The sequence below is a fragment of the Manis pentadactyla genome, chromosome 9, assembly GCF_030020395.1.
Source record: "Manis pentadactyla isolate mManPen7 chromosome 9, mManPen7.hap1, whole genome shotgun sequence".
NCBI lineage: Eukaryota > Metazoa > Chordata > Mammalia > Pholidota > Manidae > Manis > Manis pentadactyla.
The window spans coordinates 29,900,301-29,921,491 of NC_080027.1; the positions used below are offsets into that span (position 1 = coordinate 29,900,301).

The 21,191-nt window shown below is 43.8% G+C and overlaps 1 protein-coding gene across 8 annotated transcripts in view; it reads left to right on the forward strand.

Annotated features, from left to right (window-relative positions):
• The window catches only part of SYTL2 (synaptotagmin like 2), a 96,643-nt gene that overhangs the window by 21,039 nt on the left and 54,413 nt on the right, over positions 1-21,191 (forward strand). For all 8 annotated transcript variants that reach the window (XM_057507165.1, XM_057507166.1, XM_036907006.2 and 5 more), the window contains exons 2-3: positions 17,778-18,050; positions 19,553-20,043. In XM_057507165.1, the coding sequence (XP_057363148.1) occupies positions 19,943-20,043 (101 nt within the window). In that variant the 5' untranslated portion in view covers positions 17,778-18,050; positions 19,553-19,942. The remainder of the gene's footprint in view (positions 1-17,777; positions 18,051-19,552; positions 20,044-21,191) is intronic.

A 21,191-nucleotide genomic window follows, 5' to 3' on the forward strand; every position in this document is an offset into this window, starting at 1 on the left:
ATACATATCCGCATATATACATACACCCATAGTCTCAAGTTGGTGGTGCTGATGGTGGCAGAGGAGAAATATCTTTAAAGATTTTTTAAAAATTAAACTTCCATGGGTAATCGCAGAACGTTATGCAGTAATAAGAAATAATACAGAGATCTCTGTACCCTTCACCCAGTTTCCGTCAATGGTAAAATCTTGCACAACTACAGTACAGTCATCACCACCAGGATATCAACATCAGTAAACCCAGATTCACATGTCCCTGTGTATGTGTGTGTGTGCCTGTGTGTCTTTAAGTCCTGTACAGTTGTAGCATGGATACCTGCCGCTGTCATCAGCATACTGATCGGTTCCATCCATGCAAAGATGCCTCCCATTTTTCTTTTGTAATCATATCTCTTTCTCTCTCATCTCCCCCATCTTCCTCCCTAACCCCTGGCAATCACTAATCTGTTCTCCATTTCTATAATTTGGCCATTTCAAAGCTGTCATATAGACTGAACCTTCTATACCGTCTTTTGGGGTTGGCCTTTGAACATTCAGCATGATTCCTGGAGATTCCTCCAAGGGGTTCTTCCCTTTTTATTATGTAGTAATATCCCATGGTATGCCTACACCACCGTTTAACTATTCACCTGTTGAAGGGTATCAGGGTTATTTCTAATTTCTGGCGATTGCCAATAAAGCTGATATGAACAGGATGTTTTTCACACTATTTATGTAGCATACTTGGGTCCAACCTTAGGCAGAGTGTAAAGTGAGAGTAACTATTACTCTGTCCTTGAGGCTATTTTATTTTATTATTTAATACTCATTCAACAAGCACTTTTTGAGCTAGGCATTGTACTGCTTACATTGTACTAAGAAATAAATAAATGAAACTTACCTTGGGCTCTTGGACTTTAGTGGTCTACAGCTTACAGCATATATATAGTTCTTTGGAGAAAAACAGACTGAAAGTGGAGGCTGTAGGCCTCATTTAAATTCCTGTGGCCTCTGATAGACCTCAGGAATTAAAATTTGGGGGTTTTACTCTCTTCAATTCTTCTAGGCCAATTCAGACTTTCTATAACTTTGCATGATGATTTTAAAAATCTCATTTAAAATCTCAAAAATTAGTCTTGAATAATTTTGGAAAGAAGAATAGAAGAAGTTTCTGTAGAAATTGTTTGAAGGTCTGCTTTTTTTTAGTAAAAATGGCAGAAAGGACTTTTACTCTTAGGAAGATATTAAACATTTGCCAGATAATGCCTGTTTAAGGGAAGAGGTAAAATCCCACTTTTCCTTCTGTTTTCCATCTCTGAAGGTTTCTGTCCAGCTGCCTTCAAACAAGCTGTGTTGTTTGCTTGAGCCCATATTGAAACTTTGTCCTATCCGCTCTGGTATTTAGTAACTGTCCTTTTGTTTAGAATTACAAAACCCTGTATCCTCAAGTGAGACTGAATCCCACAGAGTTGACCTCATTGGTGTTTTGCCTTCTAGCTTTTAGGAACACTCAAGTACTTTTCACTGTAGCAGTGAAATCATCTAGCTGTGATTGCAGTGTGGAGTGGGTGTGGATGTCCCTGGGATTAAATTATTCTTTTCTCATATCCCGTTTCTTCCTTCCCTACCTTGAAGTCTTTTCTGATTGGTTCAAATAAGAAGTAATATCCAAATAAGAAGATACTGTATCAAACACATGCAAATGCTGACATGTTGCAGCAGGCAGAAAGCTGTGGTGTGAGTAATCGTGTGATTCCAGGGCTGATAGAAACCAAATCTTGAAACATTTTTTCCTTACCAGCTCTGCAGTACTGTGAGAAGAGATTAAAGCCAAAACCAAGATTTAAGATGATGCATTTTGTGGTTCTCCCCTCCTCTCCCCTCTTTCTCTCTCTCTTCCTTTCCTTCCCTTCCCTTCCTCCCTCTCTCCCTTCCTTCTTTCTTTCTCTTTTTTGAGAATGTTGACAGCTGGTGATTTTTTTATGCTTCTGATGTGCATAAATTTAATAAAGTAACATGTAAAAAAGTTAAGCCCCATGATGATATCATTATTTCCCCTGTATTTCATCCTCGCTAGTAGTGGCATTGGAAAGCCATTATTTTGGGACTAATATAATTATGGACCCAGAATTTGAAGTGAAAAAACATTGCAGATTAGTTCTCCTTGATCTCCTTGGTGTTTTCCTCCACTTTTTTATTATTCTCGTATCTAAGAAGAAAAAAATTCAGTAAGGCAGAGAATATCCTATTTTTAGTTAAGATTTTTTTCTCTTTATTTTACTTACTCCTTTTTTTAACATTCATGAGGTTTACCATATTCTTTTTTCCCCTCTTGGTGGCTTTGGCTTTCTAATGGAAGAATAGGGCAGAAGGAATTTGAGGAGTTCAGTGGTTAAGCAGCTCTTAAAGCCCAAGCTCTATTTTCAGACTATTGTGTTAAACCATCTCCACCATTAAACTTTTACAGAGCTTGGTCTCAATTTATCTGAGTTCATCAAATGCTTTTCCTGGAGGAAATTCTTTCTTTTCTCCTCTGACTGGGTCAGTGTTCTGCCTGGGTTTAAGAAAGATGAGTTTTCAGTTACCTTGTGAAAGTTGATTTCAGGACATTGTCTCAGGTCACACCAGCAAGTGTGCCGTGGGGCACATGGCTGTCGTGGCTGAATAGCACCCATCGGGCTGCTCTCCTTGCGCTGCTTGGGGAAGTTCAGGCTGAAGAAATCTGTCAGCAGAAAGTGCCAGATTAGAAAATGAACCAAGACAGAGAGTCCACAAGACAAAGGGGCAGGAAGACCCTACAATGTATAAAGCCACAACCAAGGCCATTTAAAGTATCTCTGTGCTTGTGACACTGTTGTCCAAGAGAGGAGGGTGGTGGGGAGGTCAAGGACGCAGATGCTAGAGCCAGACTGCCCAAGGAGAGTTGTGCACTGCCAATACCAGTCACTTCATCTCTCTAAAGCCTGTTTCCTGTCTGTAAAATGTTTACCTCATCGTGTGGTGAGTAATCCATGCAATAATGATGTTAAGTCCTTAAAACAGTGCCTGTCATATGGTAAGTGATGGAAGACTTTGATATGCTTATTGCTATGATTGACTAATAGCTAATTTCTCCCACTTTGCTATTTACTGTCAAGAATAGGAGATTTTTAATTGGGTTGTAGAAGATCCCACTCTGTAGAGGAGCTTGAGCACGACTGAAGGAGTGATTATGATAATTGCACCTGCAAGGTTGGGCTGGTGTTATTCTGGGCTTTGAGTGAAATGAGACATGCATGCATGAGTTATGGGGCCAGGTCCATTGTAGCCAAATTCTTCTGTAGCCTGAGTTTTTCTCTTTCACCAATATGAATCTGTGTATTTTATTGCTGGCAAGGACCTACGAGAAAGACTATCTTCTTTACAACCTTCTTTTTGCAAATGAGGAGAACCCCAGAAAGTCAGATGATTTGCCCAACATCACAAAGTTAGGGAGTGACTGAGCTGAAAATCGACCTTGCCTAATTCCTAGGGCATTCTGTTCTTTCTCCTTATACACAGGTTTTCCACAATCACCGTGCCCCTCTGCAGGGTAATGCACGTAATGAATTTCTCTCACAGAGCACATTCTTAGGAGGTATTTATTGATAAACTTTCACTGATTAAAAATTTATAAATTGAATGTTTATTTTCTTCTGAAATCAAAGTTATGGATAAGATCATTTTTTGCCTAAATCTTTTCAACATTCTATTACAGCTTAACTATTTGTTTAAGATTTACCTCTGGTGGAAGAAAAAAGAATGATGAGATTTTATGAGTGAGTGTTGCCTGACCTGTATGTTTCTAGTTTTGGAAGTGAAAATTTGAAATTCTATGATCTCAGTTTGTGGAAAGTATTTAGCATCTGTGATATACATATATCTGTATGTGACATAGTATTTAAGAAGGCAAACATGTAGTTATTCCACTTCTTTGAGCCCAGTTCCTCTTCCGTATGATAGCGATACTTTCCCTACAGCGTTGGGCTGAGGATCTGGTGCGATATCTTCTGTAAGTTTTCTGAAACGGCGGATCCTCATAGAAACAACAGCAATAGCAATATCTTTGCAGATAATCCTACTACCCTCCTCCCAATAAATAACTACATCTGAACCAAAATCAGCCTTGTTAGGACATTCTTTTATGGGGGAATGATTTTACCCACGACTTGGGCAGCAGAATCCTGGTTTTATAGTCACTTAGCAACCACCCTGCCTGGCTTTCTTTATAGAGCAATAGGGTGAGGAGTCCTCAGGATTTCATAAGTCGGCTGCAAATAACTGAGAACTACATGTGTACATATATTGTGTATGTCTGTCAGCTCTTCTGTATTTAGAATATGTATATTCTATATTTTAAATGGGTAGAGTGTCTGTGTGTCTGTCCTGTTCCTCCTTGCCAAACTTAGTCTTTCTTAGGCCCTTTTCAAGGACATGTCTTCAGGTCCCTACTGCAGATGGCTGTGGAAGGCTTGGCTGACTTCTGGTGAGCTCCTCAAGATGCTGGGAAAGCTGAAAAGATGCTGCAACTGGTTCTGCTCTCTTTCTTGGTAGCTCTGGGTCTCTTTGGTCATTGTATTGCTCTACATATAGTACTGGGTTCAGAAGAGATGGAAGAGAAAGTTTAAATTCCCTTTGGCATGCGTCACTTTCAGCTCAAGTCCAACCTCCAAAACCCCTTCCTGGGGACCGCTATCAGACCGTCACTTCTTCCATGCCATCCCCTACCACTTACCAGTTATTTGCGGTTGAGGATGAGGAAGGATTGCTTAAGCTCAGCAGACCTATGTTGTGTGAATTATACCTGTAAATCTCATCTCAGAACTCTTGATGAATCAGTAATTGTTTGAAATGTTACCTGATTAAAAAAAAATTGGAATCAGAATTCTGGAAGGTTGACTAAAGTCTCAGTAGTAAGAAGTAAGACCTATCATTCTGCTAGGAGTAAATCTTATCATTCTTGTCACCTAATTTCCCTTCCTATGACTTTGTGGCTTTATTTGAATCTCACTCTTCTTTGTCTGAGGTCTTCCCTCTTAAGGACTTCAGCCTGATCCCACAGTCTCCCCAGTTCCCATTTTTTTTGGCTTAAATCCCATCCCATCTGATGTACAGAGCCTCGGGCTCCCTTGTTAAGCCCTTCAGTAATTTTGAGGCTCTGTCATCACCTTTAAATCTTTCCCAGCCACTCTCCTCCTCTTCCTGCCCACCTCTGGAGCAGGTTGCTCATTATTACATTCTTGAGCCTTGATAGCAATGAATGCAGTCTGGGAAGGTAGGCTTGCTGTACAAGCATGTGATTAGTCACACCCACAGAGAATACCTAATACCTGACTGAGAAGGCCATTCCATTCAGGGAGTTGCAGGAATGGTCAAGAGCGCCAAGGTCAGGGACTTGCTCCCGAGCTCAGTGGGTATAGACCGCATGCCCCTAATGCCATGTGGTGGCTGGAGAATGTCCATTTCTTAAATGAAAAGTCAGTGTGCTTCCGTGTGTGTGTATAAACATAGACATCCTTTTGTTTTTCTGCTCCCCACCCTTTCTAAAATAGTGCTTTGCTGTCCTCTGCACTGAATTTGGTGAGCGTAGGGTGTGAAATGTCCACATCCTAGCCTGTGTTCAAAGCTGAACTTATCTCACCTCTTCCCGTTTCTTGCCCCATCTCTTCCCTTCCCCCGTCTCACACCACTGATGCTGAAATACATGCCTTCTGTAGTCCTTTTCCTCCTGTGCAAATGTGTTCTCTTTCTCAATCAGTGCAAGGATATTGTTGTTCATGAGGGTTTAGGAGAAATAGACTGGCTGATGCTGCAACCTCAGACTCCTTGCCTACTTTCCACACTTCAGGAGTTTGTTTATATGCTGGAAAGTTGGGATCATGTAAGGAGTGAAAACCCCTTTGTGACTGGTTGCATCACACGTCAAGGTTAACAGCATTCTGTGTGCCAAGCTCAATGCTTGGGGTGTGCAGGGGTTTGAGGGAAACCCAGCTCCTCCTTGCATCTTCGGGTTCCTTCTCAGGGCACTTGTGTAGCTGGCCCTTCCTTCCACCTTTACCACAGCTTTTCCTGGTATGTCTGACAGCACTTTGGAGCTCGGCAAACTTGGGTTCAAACCCCAATTCTGTGGCTTAGAGGCAACACGGGTTTAGGCAAATCCTTAACCTCCATGACTTGAGTTTGCTCACCTGTAAAGCACAGGTGACACCACCTGCTTTGCTCGTTTGCCTGTGGGGCAGAGATGACATGTATAAAGATGGAAGAAGGTACTGGAAAAAGGTAAAATGTCTGGAGTTCTTCTCCAGCTTGTCCATCAAGTCCAAGGCCTACCATTTAATCATACTAATTAACTTGGTTTTTAAAAATTTTCTATAATAATGCATATGCCTTTTAATGTTTTTAGACATTAACAAGGCATTTTTCTTTTCTACATAAGATCCCACTCTTTCTTGATGCTTTTCATCTGATTTTCCAGGGCTTGGCTGACAATTTTCAGGAAGCTTAGTGTATAATTTATCCCTTTTGGAGATTTTCTTTCTTGGTTAAAAAAAAAATCCCAAACCCATCATTTAACACTGATAATCATTTCTAAATTTGAATGTCCTTTAAAAAACTGTGGTTCAGTTGGTTTAAAGAGAGATTTCTCAGGGACAAATGCAATGTATATTTTCAACTCCTCAAAGATTATGTCACCATCCCAAACAGCTATATATATATTTTCCTAATAAGGCAAAGGCTTGGAAATAATTTACTTTCTTGTTTTTTGAATAGAGAAAACTTTACTTTAAAAAATCCATTTCTGGCCTTTTGGTAAAACACTATGAAAGGCATGTGGCACTTTGGTGGAATTTGGTACAGTATGGGCAAACATCAAGCGGCAGGCACTAGGTCTCTGAGTAGTGGGAATACAGAGGAGATGAACGTGGCATCTGTACCTTCAAGGAGCTGGGTGGCTTGTAAGGGAGACAGGTAACTAAACAGGCAGTTGCTATGTAGTGCAGAGTCCTGTGAGACCACAGAGAAGACTAACCCAACTCGTGAGGAAGGAGCTGACACCTGGACTGGGACTTAAAAGGTGAGTAGGAGTTTAAGAGCTGGGAAAGGGCAGTGTAGGCAGAGGGAGCTGCATGTTCTCAAAGCACCAAAGTGTTACAGGTAAATTTAAGGAGCATTATGCTGTGGTGTAGAGGGGAATGGGGAGAAAGGCAGGGGGCGGATCTGGAGTGGCCCATGTAATACCGAGGGATTTGGATTTTATCCTCAAGGCAATGAGGAGCTGTTGACTGTACCCCTCGGGGAGTCTTGCCCCAGAAGACCTTAGAGGTTGGCATGTAGCACTTCATTTCATGGATTTGGAAGCTGAGACAAGGAAGGGGAAATGACTTGCTCGTGGCCACACAGGTAGTTAGAGGCTGATGATGTACATCTTTATCCAGACCCAGTGGTGCCTGGGAGTGGGGCTGGGTGGGGGGGGGCCCTTCACAATGAAATCTCAGTGTTGACCTTGTGAAGGCAGATTCTCATAGGAACATTTGGCCAAGAATTTATCATGGGGACCGCATGGTTTGGAATAATGACCCCAGCATGCCTTTTTGCATATTATGGCCTTTAAAGGAAAAGCCATCACTAACTAGAAATGCTCTTTGGCTATTTTTAGGCTGTGTGGTAGGGGGAATTAGTGGAATTCCTAAGGTCAGCTCCAGCTGTTTTTCTCCAGAAGACGAGCTGAATTTTTCATGAGATTTGCTCATTAGGGTTTTTGCCCTTCTGTGAGGCATTGTACTGAGACCGAGTCAGCCTGTTCTGGGAAATAAGTAAGGGACTACCTTTTGGGAAAGCTAAACTTGGCTGGAGGTGTGGCCGCCCTTTTTATGTTAGTTGCTAATTATGTTAAGTGTTGTCTTAGATGCGGTCAGTCATTTCCCAGACCTTCTCAGTCCTAGTGAAGGTCCTTCTAGATTACAATGACTTCCCTGAAGGATGGCTACATTTTGAAGATTCAGGGATGTCATATATGCAGAGTCTGGCATGATGCCTGGGCAGACTTGGTATCAACTAATTACATGGTAGTTACACTGAATAACACCTTCCATTCAGGAATATCACCTCAAAGCACTTTACAGATATCAAAGCAAATTTTCTTAGGACTCCTATGATGGGAGCTTGCCTGTGGTTCTTTTGCATCTACAGCTGTAGCACTCCTCTCCTCTATAACACTGGTCTTCTAGAATGCCCAAAGTGCCCTTCCTCTTACCCAGTTTTGTGGGTGTCTGTTTGGAGTTCATGATGCATTAAAGGTGAATGGATAATATGATTGTATAGCATTTTGTAGTTTACATAACATCATGTATGGTCTCATTGGCCCCCTGTAGTGATGCAGCCAAGGAGGTGGGTGGTTGTCTCAATTTTTGAAATGGGGAAACTGAGACTCACGAAAGTGCTATGTTTGTGGTCACCAAGCTAGGAAAGGGCTGACTAGGTTTCAAACCAGATCTTACGACTTTAGATCTCAAGGTCATTCCCTTCACGATGCTGCCAACTAGGTAGAGAAATAGACGGCCAAGTTTCATGTCCAGCATAAAAGCAGTTAAGGAATGCCTTTAAAGGAAGGTAATTCTGTTGCTTACTCAACTGAGGAATGAAGGACACTCTCCAGAATGGAGTTTCTAAACATGATGGAGTAGGAAAAGTGAACCTTGTCCCGCTAGCTCTGGAACAACAGCTATTTTCTGAGCTAGAATTCAGTTACATTAAAAGAACATGTGACTCTTGCTAATGAAAAGAGTACTCATTTATGATCTTCAGTTGGGAGGATAGTAGTTTAGCAGCCTTAACCAAGACAACTGGGTCTTGCAGTTTCCATTTTAAGAATTCCATTTAACACTGATAATCAAAAAGAGAACCAGTGGACTTCTTCCCTTCTCTTCATCTGAAATGAAGAAAATGAGGCCATCCTTACTATACATGGAACAGGAGGCCTGGAAAAGTGTTCCTAATACTTCAATGACTTATTTTAATAATAAAAAAAATTTTTTCACTGCTACATGAAAAGTACTATATGGCTACAAAAATGAAGTGGATATAAGTCCTTCCCTTAAGAGGTCTAGAAGTGGGAATTTGATATGTATATGAGCCACTTCAATGTTTATGTAATTATTGAATACTTATTGTGTTGGGCACATATACATGAACTTTAATCTTTTCAACAACCCAGTAAGATAGGTATCATGCCCATTTTACAGATGCAAAGCCTGAGGTTCAGAGAAGCTAAGAAACTTGCACACGGGGGTCACGTTGTACCCAGATCTACCTGACTCTAGAGCCTGTGCTCTTTCCTACTTCACACGAGAGATGTACAGATACATGCTCTGAGGCTTCAGCGAAAGAAGTGATTATCGCCAGCTCGTGGAAGGGACATTTGTGAGGGTAAAGGGGGCTGCAGGAGCAGCTTCAAGGAGGGGGTGTCATTTGGGTTGGGTCTTGAGTGATGGATGAGGTTTGGATGTGTGCAGATACAAAGGAAAGACATTGTAGGTGGAGAGAACAGCAAGAACAAAGGTCTGACAATGCTGGTGTGGAGGTGATAATAAGGAGCAGTTTGGCTGGAATTTATGGTGTAGAAAAGGGCCCATGGGAAATGACGTTGGATAGGGAGCTTGAAATGAGGAAGACATCAATACTAGGAATTTGGACTTGGCATCAGAGAAGAGCTAGGGAAGGTTTTAAATGGAGGTATGGCATACTCAAAGTGGGGCTTTGAAATATGAATCTAGCTGGACTGTGTATGGTATACAGGTGAGGGAGAACCAGGAAGGAAGGAAGCTGTCTAAATAAGTCACGGAAAGCAGAGAAAGGGTTGAGCTGGAGGAAGATTGCAGAGGTTCAGTCACCTGAACGTGGCAGCTGATTGGATATAGGGTCAGGAAAGGAAAGGGTCCACCTCTGTGTTGCTTATGAGGATGTACTCAGTCAACAGAGTTGACTAGGAAACAAGCTGGGGATTCAGAGATGAACAAGGTCCATTGTCCACAGACTAGGTATTAGTATCCTATTACCTCTATAACAAGTTACCACAAACTTAGTGGATTGAAACAACACAAATTTATTATCTTATCCTGGGGCTCAGAAGTCTGAGATGGGCCTTACAGGGTACAGTCAAGGAGTTGGCAGAGTGAGGTCCTGCTGGAGGTTATAGCAGAGAGCCTATTTCCTTGTCTTTTCCAGCTGTTAGAGGCTGCCTGCATTCCTAGACACTTTGCCCCTTCCTCCATCTTCAAAGCACATCACGTCAACCTGTCATCATCCTCACATCTCCTCTCTCCCCTCCTGACCCCCTGGCTTCCTTCTTATAAGGACCTTGTGATTACATTGGGTCTGCCTAGATAATCCAGGATCATCCCCCCATGCTAAAATCCTTAATTTAATCCCATCCGTTAAGTCTCTTTTACCATGTGCCATACTCACAAGCTCCAGGAATTAGGATGTGAACATCTTTACAGGACCATTGTCCTATCACCTGTGGAAGACAACTGTACAAACTTTTTTGTTCCATTCTTATCTCCTATCCTGGCCTTTTCTCTATGCAGTTGAACTGCGTTGCTTTTCCCCTCTAATCTCATTTCTTTTGTTTATTCAGTAAATGAGGCACCTGCTGTGTGGCAGGCACCATGCAAGGTTCTGGGGACACAGGGGGCCACCAGGAGAGAGTACTGCCGAGGCACTTGGAGGGCCAGAAACTGGACAGGACCAGTTAGTCCTGTGGTCTCAATGCTGGCTGCACATTGGGATCACCTGGGCAGCTTTAAAAAAAAAATCTCTAGTAGTGTCTGACCCCAGACTAGTTAAATCAGAATCCCTAGGAGGAAAGGGTAGTGGAGGAGGAGGGAGGGGGCAAAGAGTCCTGGCCTTGGATATTATTTTTAAAGCTTTTCAGGTGATGCTAATATACAGCCAGGTTTGGGAGCGCCTGAGTCACTGCATTTGGATAGAATCCCTCATTCCCAGGCTGGGTAGGAATGTACATGGTTGTACTAAGTGAGGCTTTCTACAGTCCTTTTAAAGTCTGACCTGGTGATTGCTACAGTTCAGTTAACTTTATGATCCTGGGTTTCATTCCAGCCTGGTTAATAAATCAGCTGGTTCCTCCACTCCCTTCCTCTGAATTTGAGTCCTAGAAAATAATTAAATCTAGAATTCATCTGTCATGCCTGCTGTTATAAGTGTACTGCTTCTAGGGGTGCTGGAAAGTGCAGCTTAACTAATTTATTAGCCTTTATTATAACTCATTTATTATATATTATATATTATATATATATAGTATATAATAAAGCCATTAATTATAATTTGTTTATTTGCAATTCCTTATCTAGGTTGAAATTGCATATGTCCTGGAAGATAAAGGCAGTCTCCCCTGGGTGTACCAGCTCTCACATTAGGAAGCCGTGTGATGTTAAGCAACTGGTCCAGCTCCTCTCCGTCTCAGCTTCCTTCCCTGCTCAAAGAACTGGTTAGGACTCCATGATTCAGCTGTTACTTCATTTTGTGTTTGCTATTGGTACGGTCAGAAAACAATTGATACATAAACGAACATGCTTAACTTTGACTAGTTGCCGTGTTTTTTAACTAGTCATCGACTACTTCTGACCTATTGGGGACCCTTCACAGCTGTGATTCCCAAACCTGGCCTCACATCTGCATATGTGGAAAATATCAGAAAATGTAGATTCCTAGTCCTCAGCCCTGAAGACTTTGAGTCAGTAGATGGTGAACAATGTCTGGGAATCCACTGCTCATCAGCCAGATGTAGATACAATGACGAATTTAGTTAAAGTGACAAAGCTCCCAATTTAGGTATCACTGTAGTTTACAGTTGACGGAGATCATATTTCTTCAGGCAAGCTTTCCCTGGCCCACCAAGACCACATTAAGTGCCCTGGTCAAAAGTTTTATAGCATCCCGCTCTTCTGCTTGGTAGGACTTGTTGGACTTAGTTAACACCCGTCCTTTCCAGAGTATAAGCTTTCTGAGGGCAGGAACTGTGTGCGCTCTCAGAACTTTTGGAATGTGCAGCTTACCCTCTTCCAGAATTGAGGTCTGGGATTGTGGTAGATGCTGCCATACCAAAGAGAGGGGAAGTTTCTGGCATTTTGAACGTAGGCAAGGTTCCTGGTGCTTTCCAAGCTGGGTAACTAACTGATAAGGGCCCATGGACATGTTGGCTCTTCCAGCACTTGTGCAATGTCTGACACACTTTCTTCTGCGTCTGAAAGCTCCCTCCTGGTGTATTGTCAGAGGCAAGTCACCCCTTTTGTGGTTCATCATCCTTTTTTCACATTTGAGTTTGCAGCCCAAGTGTGAAGTTTCAAACGAATATTCAGTTGCCCATTTCCCCAGTTTATTTTCTTCTTGGCTGTTTTTATCTTTCAGAATCCTGATATTCCAAGAAAATATAGATCAAAAAGGTGGTTCTGGCATGTTTATGAAGACTGGAAAATGTGAAAAATTCAGGTTCAAATTTTCTCTCTTGATATTTCAGGCCTCTTGCGGTCTGACCTTGGGGTGCTGTTTCCTCAGTTACACTCTCTACTTGTCACTTGTCTTCATTTTGAACACCATGGTTTCCCGGCGCCGGGCACTTGCCCAGAATGCCCGCTGCCATCTCTAATCCAGCCTTCGAGGCCTACCTCACTTGGTCTCCTCCCTGAGCCCCATGGGCCCCGACACTGGGTCCGTACCTCCTTTAACTTAACACAGTACTTGTACAAGGGTTAGTTATGTGTGATATATCTTCCTTACATGGCCCGTTATCTTTTCCTTGATTGGAGCTTGTTTGAAATCTTTGATTCCTATGGATGCCGTAAGTCTAAACTTGCCTAGGCATGGCAGAAGGTGAGCTCTTCAGAAATCCAGGGCCACTATCATTAGATCTGAAAATGAGATTCAGGGGTAGGGGAGACTGCCACATCTAAGCAGTCTTTCTACTCCCCATCTCCTTCATTCTTCATCTGAGATCAGCAAGTCAGCCTATGGCGAGCATAGCTTCCGCTGCCTCAGCCTGGCTCCTGGTGAAATGGCTTTCACCTCTGGAAGGGTCCACGCACAAATAGAAGTTTTGTATCTTGAAAGTGCCTGTCAGTTTTGATTTTTCAGTTGTTCCTCTACAAAAAAAATAAAACAGAAATTTATTGGTAGATAACAAGCTTGTTCTTTCTTATTGCATCTGTATCCTTTCATGTATTCACTTCTCCATAGGTTCATTTGTTCACTTTGTTTCTTCACTCAACTTACATTTTTTGAGAGGCTCAAGAAGCCCAATTTGGGCAACACATTCAGTTGAGTAACTGGCATGTTTTTTAATAGGGTGATCAAAGCCCTGGCCACACAGAAATAAGACACTATTCATGAGCATTGTTTCCTGACAGTGTTTTGAGGACAAAGTTTGCTTTTCATATAAACACATTTCTATGTAAGTATGTAACAAAGCATTCTGATTGAGTTTAAGTATATGAAGTGGGTTCTTCCAGGAATAGTTTCTGGTTCCCAGGATCTCTACCCTTCTAGGACTGTAACGGGCATTTGTAAATGCCTGCATGTTGACACAAGTGTCTTTTTCCCTCTGTCCCATGCTTGTCTTCTTTTCTCTGTCTATCCATAAAGCAAACCCAAGCACCTAGCCATTTTCCTATTTCTATTATGTTGTGCATAAAAGAGCAAGCCATGCTTTGAGGGCCATGCATGTTGCTCGTAGGAAATAAGAAAGGAGAAAGTCGAATGTACAGAAGGAGGAATAGCAGGGGGAAAGCAGAACTGGGCTGGGAATCAGGAAGCCTGGAATCTAGTCACATCTTTGTCCCTATTAGCTGCATGACCTCTGAGAATAAGGGGGATGGTGATGTAGTAAAAGATTAAAAACAGTGGCTTTAGGATCTTACAGCCCTGGGTTCATATTGCGTTCTGGCTGAGCAACCGTAGACAAGGTCTTTAACTTCTCGAACCCAGTGCTGTCTGCACGATGTGCTTCACACCTTCCTCCCTGGGCAGGCAGACTGATGCACTGAGATCAGATGTGAAAAGCACTCAGACCACCTGCTCATTGTTCAGTCCAGAGAAAAATGACCAAGACCGTGACAGGCTTAGAAAACATCACGTGAGAAACAGCTGATGGAAGAAGGAAGATCATCTTCCTCCCAACACTGGGGACTCTAGGAGAACCTGAAAGGCATCTTCCTTTTGCATTATTTGTTCTGTGAAAGGGAGAGTGAGCTGAGGGAGGCAAATTGGAGGCAAAGGGCAAGTTCAACCACAATGCAAACTAAGCCTTAGAAGAAGAGCAGCCCAGCAGGGGCGTTAGCAGCATTGGATGCGGATGTCCTGGCTGTGTGGCCTGGTGGTCTGATGGCCACCAGTTTGGTAGGCTGGGGGAGCTCTTTCTGCTGGTTCTCTGACTGCCCTACTCCCCTTGCTCCTTCCTGTCCATCTCCTGAGCCATCTGTGGTGACTCCATTCATCCTTTGCTGCTGCTGTGATCTAGGACATTTACAGAGCATTTGGTTTTGTGCACAAGGGTTTGTCACCGCTGGGGGTGAGCGTCTGAGTTGATCAGGGCTGTTTTGTCCACTGCTCTTCTCCCTAACCCCACCCTGACTCCGCATGTTTGTTTCTGCTCTCCTTCTGCCTTCCAGATTTTTCTTTCAGGCCTTCGTTCTTGATGTCATGGGACTGTTGGAACGACTCGCCTCTCTTCTGAAAACCTTAGCATGTGAGAATCATTACTTATGAGTTTTCCTCCCCTTCCCTGGGGTCTGCAGGCATTGGTTCAACAACACCATCTGGGGAAAGAAAAGGTGCCATCTGGACCCATGCCTGCAGCAGAGCACGTTGGGCGAACAAATGCTGCTGCTAATCAGGCTTTAACGCGAGTTTGGTCAGGCAGAGTGACTGGGGTTAGGACTATAAGCCTAGCTTCCCTTTTTGTTGTGATTAAAGCAAGCACCAGTTGTTCGGGGCCTTGCTTTCTCTCTTTAGCCCTGTTTTTGGATGACTGACAGGGGGAAGAGTATTGGCAGCTAGGAGGGGCTGCCACATGGAGAATCTGGACTAATCACAGTGCATTTGGAGCCCTCAGACTTCCCTCCTGTGCTGCTGCTCCCATTGCTGCTCATTCCTTCTTTGTCCTTGACAGTGTCCTATGTTCCCACCAGAGCCTCACGGCAGTCTCTGTAAAGAAGGCACAGCAGGAGTAAATATACCCATCACAGATGAGGAAACAGACTTGGGAAAGTCATATGATGTGTTTAAACCACACAGTCATGCGAAGGACCCGGAACTCAATGAATAATACGGACCTGACTTTTCCACTAAGGGCCCTAGAGCCAAGTTCATGTTAAGGGACAAGTGGAAGTTCAGTCCCGTTCCAGCTGTGTTCATGTATTAAATGCTCGGGTGCCTCGTAGATGCAAAGCACAGTGGCTGATGCTGGGGAAACAAACGGCTCAGATGCCCAGGCCGTGCTCACGAACTGGTGGAGGACAAACATGAGTGGGCAGGGGTTAGAGATGGTGTGATGAATATCTTGATGGATGCTAGTGCTCTCGGTCTGATCCAGGTGCTCCTGGGGCACATCAGAGGGACGCCTAACCTCTGGCCTTGACAGGTGAGGGAGGGCTTCTGTGCAATGAATGATATCTAACTTGGGACCCACAAGGTATTAGCTGAGGAAAGGTATTCCAGGAGAAAGGAACAGCATATACAAAGAAAGTTCTGAAGGCAACAGGAACCCAAAGAAGTTCAGTGTGGCTGGGGTCTCAGGAAAAGGAAAGAGCTTGGGGAAGAAAGCAGGCAGTGGTTCCCAGAGGCCCCACAGGCCACGCTGAGGACTTTGAGCATTAGCCAACAGGCAGCGGGCACTCGGTGAAGGGTTTTAAGCCTGCAACTATGGCTTAGTCAGGTCTGAGTTTTACCATAGTCACTCAGCGGCATGCTGAGGGTGGGTGGGAGGGAGGCCGGACCTAAGGAGAACTTTTTGCTCACCCCAGGAGTTAGCCCTTCTGTGAACTAACTCATCAGGAAGCCCTGTTGCCAAAATTCATCCTCCCAGGTTTTGTATTGAGGTTGCCCTGTGCTGCCCGCCAGCTCTGGGCCAGGGAGTCTTTCATGCTTCTGCAGAGAATGAGGGTCCACACTGGGCAGAAGGGTTTTGTTCTGCCTCCCCAGTTTGAAGAATTTGTATGGAGGGGCAAATTAAATGAGATGCCAGCGTGAGGGTGGCTTAATCTGAAAAAGCCACTGGCAAATGCCCGCCCCCTGCATACAAGCTTGGTGGCGAACACCTCCCTGGGCCTTACTGTCCTCACTTGAAAAACACAGATAATAAAATACCTCTCTTGGATCTTTGTGAGGATCACATGAGACGATAGGTGTGAAGTGCCTGCCGTGTCAGAGAAGCCCAGTAAATATTTATTTCTTTCTCTTTTTTTCCTGCCTTTCCTCCATGTTGCTCCATCTCAGGGTAAATGCCAGGAACCTGACGGCCTTCACAAGCCTCACGCCGTCTGCCCCGTTTCCTTTCTGAGTCGCTGCAGCCTGACCTCCTCCTGGCACACTCTGGCGTTCCCGCACTGACGGGCTTGGTGTTTCCTGAACGTGCCAGGCACGCTGCCACCTCAAGACCCTCTGACATCTGTGTGGCTTGTTTCTTCATCTCTGTCACATTTTTGTTCAGATGTCATCTTCTCATGAGACCAACCCCAGCCATTCTCTTTTAAACTCCAGCTCCCCCCACCTCATGCCCATCCCCGCTTGGCTCTGTTTTCCTCCAGAGCTCTTACCACCTTCTCACAGGTTATATAACTTAATTATTTAGTCTTATTTTTAAGGCATTTTAAAATTATTTAGTTTAGTCATTGTCTCCTCCACCTAGTGTGTAAGCTCCATGAGGACAGGAAGATTTTGTTTTTCTGTCCTATTTTTATTGCCTTATCTCCAGGGCTTACAAGGGTGCCCAGCACATGTAGGCTGTCAATAAAGGTTGAGGATAAATGACAGAAATGTGAGATTAGTTCCTACGATAGATAACACCCAGAATATTGGGAGTTGAGGGGGTGCCCTGGGACTGAAGAACTGTGTTGCCCTCTGAGGGGCCATCTGGCTGGGCAGCGCCTCCTGGCTGACCAGCTGGGGGTCGGGAGGTCCAGCCCTTTACTCCTTCGTCTGTAAAAAGGCGCCAGTGTCCTTTGCCTCACTAACTGCCTTTTAGGAAGAACTTTGAACTCTCAGAAGCTGTTACCCAGAAGCCCTGGGCAGCTTGTATTTCTACTTGAAGGTGTGGGAACCAGCATTTCCCCCTTAGCCACCCTGCCAGTTCCCCTGCTGGGCACCTTCAGCTGCTTTGCTCTTTTGTGCTCTTCCTGTCCCCCACTCCTTGAACTTAAACACAATCCCTCCTTGAACCACATGGCAGTGTAATGCCTCACCAGGGGCCTGAATGCATTTCCTTGCCAGCCTTTGAGAGCTCAGGAAGTAACTGCACAGGAAGGAATTGAGGTAGCTGTGCCCTGGTATGGCTGTTATGTTTGCATTAGGTTTATTAATTCATTTACTCACTCCTTCATTCACATTCAGAAGCTTAGACAAATGGGAGAAACTGCTGGCAGATGAACAGTTACAGCTATGGAGGTGTGTCTGTGGAGGGAGGAGGAAGTTTATGCTGCCAAAGTGTTACATGGCAACCCCAAACTTCAGGGACTTCCAACAACAAATATTTCTTGTTTCTATATCTACAGGTCACTTTTGGTGAGTCGGAGTCTGGTCCACCCTTATATCTCTCTTTCTGGGACCCAAAAGGGGCAGTGGCTCCCTGGAGCCAGCTCTCCTTGTGCACGTGGAAGGAGTACAAGAAGCCAGCCAAGCCACACGAGCACACCTGTGGCCGATGTCTGCATCACGTTTGTACCATTCCATTGACCAACGTCCCATCAGGAAGGTAGAGAAGAATACTCTGCCTACTCTAGAGGCAACATGGCTGTGTAGTTCCATTCCAGGGAGAGGGTGAAGAGGTAGGAGCAGGAAGTCAATCTACTACAGCATTTAACTCTGTCTGTGGAAGTTAGGGAAGGCTTCCTGGAGGGGTGGTGACTTTCATCTTGAAGGATGAGAAGTTGTCAAGATAAACAAGCAGGCAAGTAATATGTGTAAGTCTGTGCAAATTAAAAAGAGAGAATGAACTATTGTCTTAATATTTCTTCAAGTAGTCACTGGGCGCAATATGCAAAGAGTGACAGGAAGATAAATGCCATCAGAGTATCTGTCCATGAAGTCCGTAATTCATAGAGAGATAGAAACATAATACAAAAGAGAAAAGGAGAATATATAACCAAGTATACTCTTATTCAGCAGGATGGAACAAAAGTGTTAACTCAGAAAGTAAGTGAGAGTATGCTTTTGGAAGCTATTTTTGGTGCAAGATGTGAGATATGTGCTGTTTTATATTCATCATTTCATTTAATCCTCATAACCCGTGAGGGACAGCCTATTGTCAAATATGTACAAATGAGAAAACTAAGCTTTAGAGTGTGAGATGATTTGCCTTAAAGATTCATAGCAAAGAAGTGGTGGAGAGAGCACTTCTCAGTAGTTATTTTGCCAAAACAAAGAATTTTTTCATAAAAATTACTCCTCAGTGTGCACACTCTAAGTGGGACTGCTTTAAAATTTATTAAACACCTGGTTTTTAGTGTCCACTATATACGTAGCACTGAACTTGTTAAAGGGCCGGATGATCTCAGAAGAGCGGTGGCCATGACATTCTTCAGGTCTCACCTTCCAATTGCACCTGGGTTTAAGATGCCTCAAAGAATTCTTGCCCAGGGGCCTACTTTAAAATTCTCACTTTGCACGATGGAGTGTTTTGAACTTCTGCCTCTTCCTCTTCCCCAGATTATATACACACACCAGTCAGTGTTCTTTCTCAGAAATGAAGGGAGACAAGCTTGGCAGGCGAGCTGCTCCAGGCCCAGCAAAGATTAGAAGTGGGACTGAGGAAGAATAGTAACTGCCGCTCTTGTGCAGACTGCCTGTACCTGGTAACTAGCTCTCCAGGCAACACAGAGCACAGAGGTACTCCAGCGGAGCAGTTCTACTCATGCAGAAGTGAGCATGTGTTAATTTTTATTTCTAGTTTCTTATCCATGTTGACCTGACAACTGGAATCCCATTTCCTTGGTCTTACCGACCTTTAGTGTGACTGTTGAGCCGAGTGTCCCATGAGTTTGCAGAGAGAGAACCAGCTCCTTTTTGCGACCCTCCCTTTCCTCAGCGGATCGTTAAACATTGACAGGCATTTTTGTGGGCTCTCTGTCTTGGCGGTCTAGAATTGAGTTGAAGCATGACCCATTTGCAGTTTGCTCAAGAAGCCTGCAGAACTGGTTCCCCTGATCTCAGAGACCATCTCACATGCACATTTTTTTCCCTCAGGCATGTTTTCAATCTTGTAATAATGAGCAATGCTTATCAGAACTGCCTCTCACTGTCTGGTGTTTACCATCTCATGGTTTCCCAGGTAGACGATGCTCAGCTGCTGTGGTGTCTCATTGAGTCGGCGAGGATGAAAGGAGAATAAACTCTCAGACTGGTCCAGAGAGGAGTGTGGGAAGGCATGACTCCGGAGGAGCAAGTGACCTGTCTGGCAAGGAATTCCACATCCTTCTGAGACCTTCTTCTCCACTTCATCTGCCAGACCACCACTTCCTCCTGGGAAAGGGCGCTCAGGGTTTTGCCGTCGGCCACCTAAAACTTTTGTTGCGCCAGCACAAGACTTTTGCTGCAGAATTGAACAAGATATTTCATTTCAGTTTTGCATCTTTTAATCATCTGGGCTACAATCATACTCGTTTTGCATTGAGAATTGTAAGCCAAATTTTTACTATTATTTTTGCATGCATTTCTCAAAATGATCGACTTAAGCTTCCTGACAGAGCAGGAGCAAGAGGCCATCATGAAGGTCCTGCAGCGGGACGCTGCCCTGAAGAGGGTGGATGAAGAGAGAGTCAGGTAAGGGGCCAGAGAGCCCTGGGCACGGGGGGAGGGGGAGACGGGGGGCGGGGTAGTGCCATGTGGAAGGAGATGGCACAGTGTTTTCCTCAGCCATGAGTGGTAATTTTGACTTGGTGCCTGAATTTATGGGTTCCAATTTTACCTTCTGGATGGGACTTTTTCCCCCTTTGGTGTTTCTTAATTTATCCCATAGGACTCCTGACAGAAACAGTCTTGATTAAAAACCTAACTAAACACCTTTAATTTATTAAACACTGAGTTAAAAACAAAACATACAAACCCATACATACATCTACATCCATATATAGGGATGTGTGTATATTTACATCCACTTTTTTTCTGTTGAATCTACTTTATTTTTACTGAGTCATGAATAAACTACCAAGTTTTTAAGTTTCTAAGATTTTTAAAAGAAAATATATCTAGAAGTAGCTCACATTTCTGCCTGCTTTCAGTATTGTTTGAATTGGTTTCAACAGCAATTGAAATTGGCTCTGACTGAGCCAAGTTTTGATTTGTGTCTCACAAGGAGTGGCAAGCGTGATACACTCTGCTCTTGGGAGGAACCCAAATGTTCCGTGTTGGCATCCTCCCCACTTACCTGCGGGGTAGAAGGAGTCTGAGGCCAGGACGCTGAAGAGGTGGGCTGCATCCAGGCCTTGCCATCTATTGCCTGTGTAATCTTGGGCTTTGAAGACAGTGAATGGTTTTGTGAATGTAAGATAGTAGTATTAATTGCAGGATCCCCATTCCAGAGCATAAACTGTGTTCTTTTTCCTGGGACAGAAGGATCATGAGTAATGGATTTATTTGCATCAGTTCCCATCTTTTGACCCTACATGAACATGGATGCTTTATACAAGGATATGTTGCAATTCACTTCAAGCACCCCAAAGTATCTAATTATGGCTACTAATAATAACTTGGATGTAGACAGTGCTTAGCAAACTAGCAAATGTTTAACAAATGATGGTGATTAACAAATGGCAAAGGGCATTCTTCTGAGCTCACAGAACTTTTGTGCAGTTGGTAGTGGGGGGGGCAGGAAATAATTATGCCCACTTGATTTGTGAGGAAATTGACTTTGAGACAAATCAGGTGACTTGCCAAGCTCATGCAACCTATAGGTGCCAAAAGCGAGAATC